Here is a 12,336-nt window from a genome sequence, read left to right as displayed (position 1 = left end):
CAAACACCTCATGTGCTCCAGCTCTCATTATTTTAACCAATTCTAGCAGCAAGTGTCAGGCATGCCTGCTCATACCAAGAGCACACAATCTAAAACACACAGTAATAGTCACAACTTGGTTTTACAGCTCAGCCACAAAGACAACGACTCCAAGTGCTCCTCAACTCTGGGCACCAGGGCACTGTGACAGACTTCACATCATGAGGAAGAACAAAACCCATTAAGAGACACCTTTTCTGCTGCACACACACATATCCAGCCAGCTCTCTCATCCAGCCTCAGCAAGTCACTCCACATAAGGAATACAGACATTTGAATTGGAAAAAAACCTGTGTAGTTTTGCCTTTGGCAAAACTGATTTCTAACTCATTTCATGAACTGGTAAAGTTGTATGAACGTGATAATTGTCTGTTTGGTTCAGTGGTTCCCAATTCAAGACACCCATGAACTCCCCCACAGTGCCTGCAGAGGGTATATGAGCAGAGGAACTCTGTACCACTGTAAAGATTCCATACATGCCCTAGAAGATTTTTAGGGATGCACAAAGACAAAAAGGTTCGAAAAACTCTACTCCTAGAACCCATTTTTATGAACAACTATGCTGCAAACTCTGCTTCTATATATAAAACAGAAGTAAAAATAAAATTAATTATAAATGGACTGGTAATTTACTTATTAGAAGCTTGGAAAAAAGCTCACTTATTCCAGATAATGTCAATAAGTTTCTACAATAATGTCTGAATTCTATTAGCTCTGAGACATCTCACTTTCTGTTTATTACTTGACAATGTGTTAATGGAACTGAATTTCCACTCTCTTTCCTAAGAATTCACAACTCATTCAGAATCCACCCATATGGACTGAAGATATCTGGAGGTTTTTTGCCTTATTTTCTGAGAAAGATTGTGAGAAATCAAATCAAAATAGGCAAAGACCACATCCATCACAGCATGCAAAAATTAACAACCTCAAAATTACGTGTGGTTTCTCCAAGAAGGGGAGGTGACCTATGCACTGATCTGGACAGTAAGTTATGCTGTCAGTTAAGTCAGAGACTGAGAATAAATGAGCTTCTGCAATGAGTTAACACAGACACACAGGCAGTACAAGGACTATTACATTCCAGCTGATGGTATTCTGCACTCTTGACTGGATATGAAGCCTCTCAAGAAGAAAACTGAAACTTAAAATCAGGTATCCCATGGTAAATGATCCTGAAGGGCTATTGGAAAAGACATAAATACTGAATTATGTATTTTGAAAGAATTGAGTGTGTCTGCTTTGTTTGTTTTTTTTTAGCAAGAACAGCTGATCACCTGGCAAAATTCAGAAGGCAAATAAATATGAAAATCCCTCATCCTACATGCAAGCAAAAGAAAGAACAAACAAATTATCACTGCCAAAATGCTGTAGGCACATCCCTTGCCCTGTGACTATACCACTTGAACTAGAAAGTGAGATGCAGAATAGACTGCAGAATTTTATATCCATAATAATAGCCTTTGCAGCTTTATCAGACACAATCAAACTGTCTGTCCTTGTACTTCAATGCCAAGAAGTTCCCTTTACTTCTCTCTGCCACTATGTTGTAGCAGAGACTTTTAAAAATAAAATAATGCATTCATTTAGATTTTAACTTCTTTCAAAGAGGATTTTTATCATTTTCAAAAGCTGTAATGACTACGATACTGTTGGATGTGACAGGCTTCTAGAGACTAACCAGAGCCTGGAAAAGTAAGAACATTACAGATAACTCCCCTAACCAACAAGAGAAGCAGCTCCAGAAACTAGCAGTCACCCTCCTTGCCAGAAGAAGTGCACAGCAGCAGCTGGCAAGCAAGAAGAATGGCATAAAAGGAAAGGTGATGAGATCATGAGCTAATAGGAGAAAGAACATGCTGCTGTTTGTGGCTCTATGGAAGCACCACACAGGAGCTGTGAACAGCTACACTGGTAAACAAATTACCACTGGACCTGGATGCTTTCTTTGCATGTGGATTTCCAGAAAACAAAGAAACAAAGCCACAAAACACTGATTCCTTGTGTATTGACTTGGAATTTCCTCAAGGAATTCATCTTGCTGACTCTAAATGATAAATTCACACCTCAATTTTTGTCAAACATACCAAGAAATAGTAATTGTTTTCACTTTTGTCCTCTGATTCTCTGCAGACAGTGATGGCTATCACATTCCCAGCCCATATAACACCAAAAATTTCATTTATATGCACTGGAAAATAAAAATCATCTTCAAAGTCTCAGTCCTCTCATATATCATGAAGTGTTTAAGTCAAGTGACAGCACAGTGCCAGCTGAGGCAGAAATGCTCCTCTCCCTCTGCTCTTTGCAGCAGCCCTCAAAGAACAGGGATTCAGGGCTCAGGATACTGAAAAGGATCTGGAGATCCTTTCTGCTTCCCTGCCAGCAGCAACAGAGCAGGGGAATCTCTGACCTTGCCCTTGTCACCAAACCACCCATGAGGAATCCTCGTTCCCCTGCACGAGCATCGAGCTGGGTAATTAGCTGGAAAGTTTCCACAGGATTCCTAATGGCAAAGGAGGATGGGCAAGGGAGGGAATCAAGAGTTAGAATTGGGAAGTGAAGGTAAAGACCACTCTACAGGGATGAGGTCTAAGAAAAGAGTGTGGGAAAACCTGTGAAAGGAGTGATCCAGACAGGAGTTGTGCTGGGGAAAGGAGCAAATGAAAACTCAAAGTGATGAAAACCCAAAAAGCAAGAATGAAAAATAGAAATTCGACATCTCTTGTGGTTTTTATTGAAGAGAAACAGACAAATAGTGTTCAGCAAGTAAATTATTCAGTAAATTCCACTAATTTTTTTTCCCCACAGCTATTGTGACCAGCTGAATAGCTGTGCAAATATTCCCAGAATGATGACAACATTCATTGCACTGGAGATATCAAAACACAGCCTATCTGACCTGCTATTAGGATGGCAGTGGAAAATACATTACAAGTAAAATTCTGCAAGCAAGAGACAACAGAGAACTATCATATTTCACCCTTTTGAGCTGCATGGGAAGAAGGGAAGGTTTTTCACAGATATTCATGCTTGTATTTGTCAACTAGCTTGGGGACATGTAAACTGCCTTTCAACACTCTCTCTCTGCTTGAATAATACCCTCCTGTATGATTTAAACCCTAAACTTGGATTCAATAAACTGCAAACATATCTTTCCCAAAACACAAATGCCATTCTGAGTCTGAAGGTATCTGTCCTCTTGTCTATTTTGGGGTGAGATCTGATGTGGTGACAGCATAGGTCTAATAAACAGATTATGAAGATTTAATGACTTCCTGTTAAATAGAAAACATGAAGTGAGACCAGACAAACCAGGTAGGAGCTGTCAATGGGACAATTAATTGCCTGGTGGGGAATTCACCTGATGTGGCTGTTAGAAGGAAACTTATGCCTTTATCCCTCTTATCAACAGAGAAGTTGACACAGAAAAATAATTTCTACATTTTGGTCTAGGTTACTTATGTTCTCAGGAATGATGATTAATTGCTTCAGAATCTTATTGGGAAAAATCTGTTTTTATTTTCCTAAATAATCTCTTGTTCTCATGCAGCCCTGGGAAAACAGACTGTAAAATTGCCAGCCACAAAAGGTTTGGGAGAATGTTAACTTTGAGCCACTGGAATATGTTGTAGAAGCAGCCTGCTAGCCCAGGAAATTGGCAGACTGAGATTCTTCCTGCCTTTGTGAAGAGCCAACAGAGATTTTACAAGTGCTCTAAGCCCCTTAGACAAGCAGAAACTTAAAACTGTTTGGGTCTGAGCATGTAATGCAACCAAAAGGAAGAGCAGCACCAGGAGCCTGTGCCAGCTGGGAGAATCTGCACTAATGCACCTACTTCACACATTGCAAGGCTCTTACAAACCCAGGGCCAAGGACTTGCATAGTCTGTGTACTTCAGTGTGTGCTGCTCTGCTTGATTTCTGGTTTTAAAATGCCTGCTTTTCAAAAAGCAATCCAAAGAATAACAAGTTTATTTATTTTTTTCTTCCTGTTTGTATAGGAACTCTGGCAGTTCCAGCTTTTCCCATTTTATTCCTCTATTTCTCATCTCCCAGGTGAAGTTTATCACCATCTCTCTCTGTTATACATTTTTACAGCTAGTTAACTACCCTCATAAACTCCTCCTTTGAAACACATTTTGGGTGTGATAAATATATATTAAAAAACCAGTCAAATTTATATACCTGTACCAGCCAGATCCCATCTTTTGTGTCTTCTACAAGCTCATAGAAGTGCATTTCACCACTGAAGTTTGTACTGGAAACTGATTCAGAGGCCTCTTCCTCCTTGAGAGCTGAATAAAGCTCACCTTCCATGAGGTCTCCTTAAAAAGAGACAATTGGAGAAATTCAATTAAAATGGCACTGGAGAAAGATTACTTCAGGAATTCTAGTAACAGTTTAACCAACCATATTTGCAAGGTTGCTTGGAGAACCTTTTCAGTACAAAGGTAGCTAAACTTTAAGTTGCTACTATAATTCTATCTCTGGTGATGTGACTGTGAACAATTTGACTTCAGTCAGACCACAGAAGACATAAATGCTCTGTTTCTGATTACACAGATGCACCACACATGCACGAGCACACAAAAGAGTCAAATAACATCTTCTAAGGCTCATTCTCTGCAAATAACAACATTCAGTGGCTGAGAGCAATTTTAGTCGATACATCTTTGCTTTCGTTTCACAGGATTGCAATTTTGCAGCAAGCAATTTCTTAACACTGATAATTCAAACAGACTTCCAAATTTCAATCATTAATTCTCGACCAAAACCCCGTGTTTTTGGTCCTGTTGCTAGTAAAAATCTCAGGCAGAATAATTTTGCTGTTGGCTTTTGTTTGCACAGTTGGGAAAAGTTCCCATGAACTCCAAATGCAGCGACGTAAAGAGCTCACAGTAAAATCATCTGATTATGTTTCCTTCGTAATCTCATTTCCTTCTCGTGTTTTGTTTCACAATCATTACAAACACTGTTAATGACAACCTGCATTCTAGTAAGTAATCTACTAAGCTTTGAGAAATTAAGTCTTGTCCAAAACCAGTTTCCTTAAAAATATAAAAATAAGCGCAACAGCAAAAACCCTTGAGGGGTTTGCAAAAATATTCATAAAATTTAGAGGAAAAAAAACACAAACCAAAATGCAACCACAGAAAAATGCTGCAAAGCCTGTTGGTATGAGAAGTGTTTCCATGACATTTGAAGAAGTTGCTAATACAGTTTGTTTGGAGTTAAACACTTCCCTGAAGCATATGCAACCCAAACATCATGACATCATGAAAGTACCTGACAGCCAAGGAGTGAAACTGATTGGAAACAAAAGTGAAAGTGCCTAATGCTTTTTACTGCTGGAGCAGCAAAGCCAATAAACAACATAAAAACATAAATAAACAATGAACATTAACAGCAAATTAGATTTAAATGCCCAAGGTTAATATAAATTATTTAAACCAGCATTTTTAAGGTTTTATGGCAGGCACTACATCCTTCTCCCTCCTGTCCAGACATGAGACCCTCACTACCTAACCCGATTGCTGGGATTTCTCTCTCTCCTGGATCACCAGCCCTTCCATCACTGATTTAAAAGCAGCTACTCACATTTTCCTGCTTGGCTGGCACTATAGCTATTACATCAGCCCCATCTCCTAGTCCTTGGGGCCAGCTCCCTCCAGCTGCTCCAGGCAGCATCCTTACTTCCAGGACACTTCTGCCATTCTTACATCTCCACTGCTCTTCTCCCCTCGCTATTCAGCAGCCCCGAGCAGTCTCCATCTCCTTCACCTGGCTCTCCTTACTTCCAAAATGCCCCCTGCCTTTTCCAAGCTGTTTTTTGTACGCAGGAACTAGTTCTGTTCCCCTTGTATAAAACCATCTCAACCCTGGGTACCCATCCCTTCTGCTCCTCAGCTATGAAATCATCGCTTTCCTTGGGGCCCATCTTGATAACCGTACCTGTGAAAAACCCAGCAAACGGGAGGGACTGCACGGGAACAAGCTGGCCCCAGCTGTAAACAGTAGCCTACTGCAGCTATTCGGAGTCTCTCCTCGTTTGTCACGGCAGACGACATTCGGTCCCATCTGTGCCACCCGCACTGACCCGACCGCCCGCAGCGGAACTCCCGGGCCAGGGGAGGGGAGGGAAGGGCCGCCGCTGGTGCCCCGTCCAGAGCAGGCCTTTCACTCCGCTCGGGCTCACATCGCCGCCGGGCTCTGACCGAACCCCCCGAGGTGCCCGGGCTCCCCCCAAGGATCCCCTCGCTGGGGGAGCCAGCTCGCTCCCCAAACCCGCCCTGCGAAGGGAAGCAGCGCCCGCGCCTCCATCCAAGGGCGGCCGGAGCCCAGGCGGGGGTGGCCGGGCACCGACCTCCGTCCGTCCCCCCGGGTCACGGGAAAGCTCCGCGTACCTGACTTCTCCACCAGCTCCCGCACATCCTTCTTCTCGGGCAGCCCCGAGTGCCCCAGCCCGCGGCACTCCAGGATGGTCCGCAGCTTCCTGAAGCTCAGCGCCACCGGGTCCACCAGCTGCGTGGCGAGGAAGCCGCTCTCGTACCACGCCACGGCCTCGAACACCCGGGCCAGCACGAAGAGCGCCAGGAAGTAGAGCAGCAAACAGCACAGCTTCACCCACATCTTCCCGGGAGCGCCGAGCCGGAGGCCGGGCTGGGCAGCGAGGGAGGGGAGCGGGGGCTGTCAGGGGAGCGGGGCCGCGGCCCCCCCGCCTCCCGCCCGCCGCTGGCGCTGTCCCCGCCCCGGCGGAGCCGCGGAGACATAACAGTGACGTGAGCAGCCGGCACCGCCCCCCTGCCCCTTTTTCCCCTTTTCCCCTTCCCCTTTTCCCCTTCCCCTTCTTCCCCTTCTCCTTCCCCCCGCCGTGATTCAGCATTGCGGCCCGACCCCGCATCGCCGGGCTCGGGGGCGGTCGCGTCCCTGCTCCCGGCTGCAACTTTAGACCCTGCGGCTGCGCTTGCTGCGAGAAAAATAATATAGAAAAAACTCGGATATCGGGGAGGGAGAGGGCAGGATCCGACTCGGCCGACGCTTTTCATGAAAAGAAAAATATTTACAGAGCCAGAACTGGGGGCCGGTATTTGCAGGGCCGATCTGTTCGGGCAGTTTCAGGGCAGCTTAGTGGACACTGTTTGGATTCGGGCTGTGGTGTAGCGATGATCCCTCCGCTCCTCATTCCGCACGCCAGCCCCGCTCCCAGCCCTTGGCTGGCGCCAAAGCAAATTCCACAGTGAGATTCATCTGCACGGGTCGGGCTCTGCAGCTTCGCATCGAGCGCTGAGAGCCTGTGCCAAAGCGACAGCCAAAGGCAAGCGTGAGCTGCACCCCGACTCGGACAAGGGTTTAAAGTTGGGTCTGTGCTCACATTTCGGATAGCAGCATGGATCCCCACTGAAGCGGATCCTGGAAGAACCATCCCAGGCTGTACAAGAACCGTTGGCCTTCAAAGCTACAATTTAACCTACTAAAAATGTACTAAAATCAAGCTGCTGCGTTGAGATGAAGGCTCTCCTCTGAAGGAAATTCAACAGTGCTTCTGTATATTCAGTTATTTTAAGAATCCATAATTTGCATGAAAATTGGCAGCTCATACAGATGAGCACAAAAATAGCACAGCTTAATTTTAAAAACACTGAGAACCCCCCAGAGTGTACACGCTGTAATTCTGTACTATCAATTTTCAAAAAGGCACAATAATATTGATCTGGAAGAAAACATTTAAATCACTGTACTCCTTAGAGCCGTTAAAACACATTTACAGGTTTCTCGGTGTGCTGATATGATTTAAAAAGGAAAAAAAAAAAAAAACTCAGCAACCCAGGTTCAGCCGATTGTATGACACGGCCAACACAGCCTCTTCCAGAATAAAAATCATGACACTGTGTTCTTCAGGAATGGGCTCATTTTGGTCTTGAAAGGGGAAAAGTGGAGGGATTGATGATGTAGCTACTCTCAAAGACTTTATAGGCTGGTAAATGTTGTGCCCTTCCACTTGTCATATACAACTTCATTCTTCAACATTTTTATCTCGAAAATATAAAAGTGGACTGCACACCTTTGATCAGCTGGTGCTGCTCTGTTAAATGCAAAGGGATTCAGCACCTGCACTGGGTTTGCAGCAAGCCCCGGAGGCACAGCCCGGTGGAGGGGCTCACAGAGCTGGGCCAAGTGCTCTTCTCTCCTTCACAGCCACTGCAGCCTGAGAAACTTCCCCCGCCTAAGCCGGGGCCCATCTCCTAATGAGCAGGTGGCAAAGCATCGGTTAGATGAATCCTTTGCCCTTGGCAAAAACCAAGGGAGTGGCTTTGTGCCTGCAGCTGGTGGAGCAAGGGGACAGTCAATAAAACACACATTTCCCATCACCTGTCAGAGCGCCTCAGGCAGGCTCTGAGCTCTGAAGTGCCCCAAGAACTTTACTAGATTTGTGAAGTCCCGTTTATTTTGTCACAACAAGTTGCTTGATTTCTCTACCTTTTGTTTCAAGTGAGTGTGAAGTAACTCCCACCCGTGTGAAAAATGGGTGGGAGTTTGAAGAAGAACTTTGTATATTTAACTTTAGTTACAAAACACTGTTGAGTTGGGGTGGGGTTTTTTGTTTGGTTTGGGTTGTTTGTTTTACATGAGCAGCTCAGACCCTACTCCAGTAGATTCCTTTGCTTCTCCCCTGTAATTTCTTCGGGGTGCCCTCGCTTCTCCCGGCAGGAAGGCACCTCACAACAATTACTCCTCTACGCTCACAGCTGAACTATTTGCAACACCGACTGCTGGGGAGGCTGTCACCAGCGTGTCATTTCCGAGTGCTCATGGGCTGAGCTAAATGAGGCCCCTGCAGAGACAAAGCCAATCATCTGCCAGAACTCAAAGCCCCGGAGTCGTTTCAGGGAAGTACAAATGATATTTCAAGCCAGTATTCAAAACCCCCCAAAACAACCCAAAACAAAGCAGCTGCCAACACTGAAGCACCCGGATGGGGGGGCAGGTACAACCAAGAACTGCAGGTGATGAGTTAACCAAAAGTCTGGCAGAGCAAACCTAAATGCCTCTCCCAGGCTCTCTGGTCCTCTGTTCCCTTCCCACATCTGCATCCCTGATGCACTATGCTGACCCTACCAGGAAAAAAAAAAAGTTCCATTTTCTAGATGTAGCTGTTATTTGGTTTCCAGTTGTAGCTCAGAATGCCTTTGACATGTCACCTTCAAACAATCTTTCAGGGAGTTTTAATTATCTGGAAAATCTAAATATCTTAAGAGTGAATTGAAATTCATTGGGGCTGAACACAAAGATGACACACTCTGGCATTTTTAAAGACCCCAGGGTTAACACTACTTAATTAACACCATAAAACAGTCATCAGTCAGTCAGTCCTATGCTCACAGAGCAAATATTACAAATGTGAAGAGAATGGAGAATATAAATTCCACCTTTAAACAAAAGCCCAAAGCAAGGATCTGTTTTTAAATAATTCTGGCAGAAAAAAAAAAAAAATTACTATAATTTAGGAGCTAGTGAGCCCAAATCCTGAGAACTGGGACAGCCACCTTTCCTTGTCAGACAGCCAAACCTGCAGTCTTTTTATCTGCTGCCCCTTGGTAAGGATTCCCTCTCCTCCCCCATCCTCTCCTAGGAGCAGTTGCTGACTGTGCAGCCTGGGAACAGGGACAATAACCCACTTTCCAGACCTCTGTGGGGAATATAAGAAAAGTATTGTCATTTTGGAATCAGTAAAACAGAGGATTAACCATCTTAATCCTTTATCATGTTAAAATAACATCACATCATTTTTTACGAGTTTATCAAGATAACAGTTCAGCAAACTAATATTCAAACAACCTGACAGTTTTCCCAAGAGCCAACCCTGGAAACAATTTACTTTGATGACAGGAATTCAGTTTGATGATCCTTGTGGGTCCCTTGCAACTTAGGATATTCTATGGTTCTGTGAATTTCTGGGAATTCACTAACACAGAAATTCCTGACATGCTTCTTTATCAACATGGGTGCATCTCAACATGTTTTAGGTGTGATATGAAACAGTGCCTCCTTGTAATTGATATTAAATAGAACAAAGAAGCTTCTGTGAGAGTCTCAAAGCAAAATGGCAGCAGCCCAGACATTATTGTGTTGCAGACAGAGGAATTTTAAATCAGAAGATGTTTCTTTATACAAGTGGCCAACGGGAAGCAGATTTAACAGAGGTGTGAATCTGTAACACAGTGACCACTAGTGACAGCTCAGCTAAAGCCCTGGCTGTTCAACCGTGGAATCCTGGCATGGTTTGGGTTGGGAGGGACCTCAAAGACCATCCCGTTCCACCCCCTGCCCTTTGGGTGAGGCAGTCGGGTGATCTGGCGGTGATTCACACAGGAATTCAGGTAGGACAGGAGCAGGGAGGCTCTGGAGCCCAGCCCCGTGCTCGGGGTCAGCGGTGACACCGGGCAGGCCATCAGGGCTTTCCGCAGCCGCAACTGGATCTGATGGTCACCCCCTGCGGGAATTTGATCTGCCATAAACACACAGTGATTAACAGCACAAAAACACACCTCAGTCAGGGCAAACCAGCTTACAGGAGCAGGATCAAATCATTAAAGCTTCAGATAAAGACTTTTTTTTTTCCTAGGCAGTTTGCATTTTCTGGTTTTGTACCAGTGAAAAACTGTTTGTTGCCCCTTTGGGGAAGACTAGCTCTGTTGAACGTTCAAAATAAATAAATACATAAGGAGTCCTTGCTTGAGTGTGCTGAGATGACCAAGGAGCCCACAGCAGTGGAGAACTTCACAAATTAAACCCCTGTGCTGATGACCTAGGAAACTAGAAGACTGCTCGTGTTTAAGCATAATTTGTGATCAATAAAGAGCAAAACCAGAGAAAAGCAGCAGTTTGGGCCAAAATCTGACCAATTACTGACAGTACACTTCACACAAGTCCTTTGTTCTTGTGAGAATACAGAATTCTTGGTTTTCCCATCCTGAAGCAACACTACCCCAGACACAGACCATATGCTGTTTTTTTCACTTAACTTTATCCAAATTTATCAGGAGCTTTGCACTGTGCTACTCAAAACACAGAGTGCTGTGTCCTGGCCTACTGCTCCAAATACCAAAGCTCATACAGCCATCACAAAAAAAACCACAGAATGGTTTGGGTTGGAAGAGACCTTGAAGATTTAGTTCCAACGCCCCTGCCATGTGCAGGGACACCTTCCACTAGACCAGGCTGCTCAGAGCCACATCCAGCCTGGCCTTGAGCACCTCCAGGGATGGGGCATGCACAGCTTCCCTGGGCAGCCTGTGCCAGAGCCTTCCCACCCCCACAGTAAAGAATTTTTTCCTAATATTCAATCTAAACCTGCTCCCTTTCACCTTGCAGCCATTCCTCCTCATCCTGTCACTACATGCCCTTGTCAAGTCTTGCCCCATCTTTTCTCAAAGCTCCCTTCAGGTACTGGCAGGTCGCAGTTAGGTCACTCAAAGCTTTCTCTCTTCCAGGCTGAACAATCCCAGCTCTCTCAGCCTTTCCTTACAGGAGAAACGCTTCATCCCTCTCATCAACTTGATGGTCTCCTCTGAATATGCCCGGAGCTGGTGTTAACCAAAAGGAATTTGATTTAAGGCATCTCTTTGAGCACATTTTTAAAAGTCGCTGCCAGTCCAATGCACTTCAGCCTGTTGGCCAACACAGCACCCAGCAGGAAGTTTACCGACCAATTACCAACCCAACGCCAGGTTAAATGCGTTTCCGGCTCGCCTGGTTCCTTAACTCAGCCCTGGCGCTGCTCAGCTTTGCTCGTGCGGTGTTCGGGGCAGCTGCGAGAGCGCTCCCCGCAGGCTGGCCGGGGGAGAAGCGCTTGTGCCGCGGGTACCGCCCGGGGTCCCGCAGCAGTGACACCGCTCCCGGCGCACAGGGCCCAGACCCGGCGGAGCCATCCCGGGCCCGGCGCCCCTCAGGCCGCGGCGGCACCATGGCAACAGCGCCCCTCAGGCCCCCGCGCTTAGCTGCCCATGTCGTTGCCTGATCCGCAACACTCCCGGGATACTCGTTTCGCAGGCTGACTCCCACGCGCCGCCTGACCGGGAAGCGCTTCCTGATCCCACCGCGACACCGGAAAAAACGCTCCGCCCACCCCCGCCGGCGGCGGCTCAGGGCTGCCCGTCGCGCCGCCTGACTGAAAATCGCCGTTCCGCCCTTCATTGCGCGAAGGCCCCTCGCTGAGGCGTCCTCGCCGCTGCCTGCTCAGTGTGTCGTGAGGTCCCCGCGTGTCCGCGGCGCTGCCTGCGCGGAAGTGCGTTGG

General features: G+C 46.1%; 1 protein-coding gene across 3 annotated transcripts in view; it reads right to left on the bottom strand.

Moving 5' to 3' along the window:
- Positions 1–7,402, bottom strand: part of LOC306802188 (charged multivesicular body protein 3) — a 34,344-nt gene extending 26,942 nt beyond the window's left edge. The window contains exons 1-2 of one of the 3 annotated variants that reach the window (XM_079306047.1): positions 6,446–7,402; positions 4,227–4,366 (exon numbers count right to left, since the gene is read on the bottom strand). In XM_079306047.1, coding sequence (XP_079162173.1) covers positions 4,227–4,366; positions 6,446–6,671 — 366 coding nt within the window. In that variant the 5' untranslated portion in view covers positions 6,672–7,402. The other 2 variants (XM_079306050.1, XM_079306048.1) reach the window with 2 other exon arrangements.
- Positions 7,403–12,336: the final 4,934 nt, after the last annotated feature.

This window comes from Erithacus rubecula (genome assembly GCF_903797595.1).
Source record: "Erithacus rubecula genome assembly, chromosome: 5".
NCBI classification, from domain to species: Eukaryota; Metazoa; Chordata; class Aves; order Passeriformes; family Muscicapidae; genus Erithacus; species Erithacus rubecula.
This window is presented reverse-complemented; position numbering and strand designations above follow the sequence as displayed.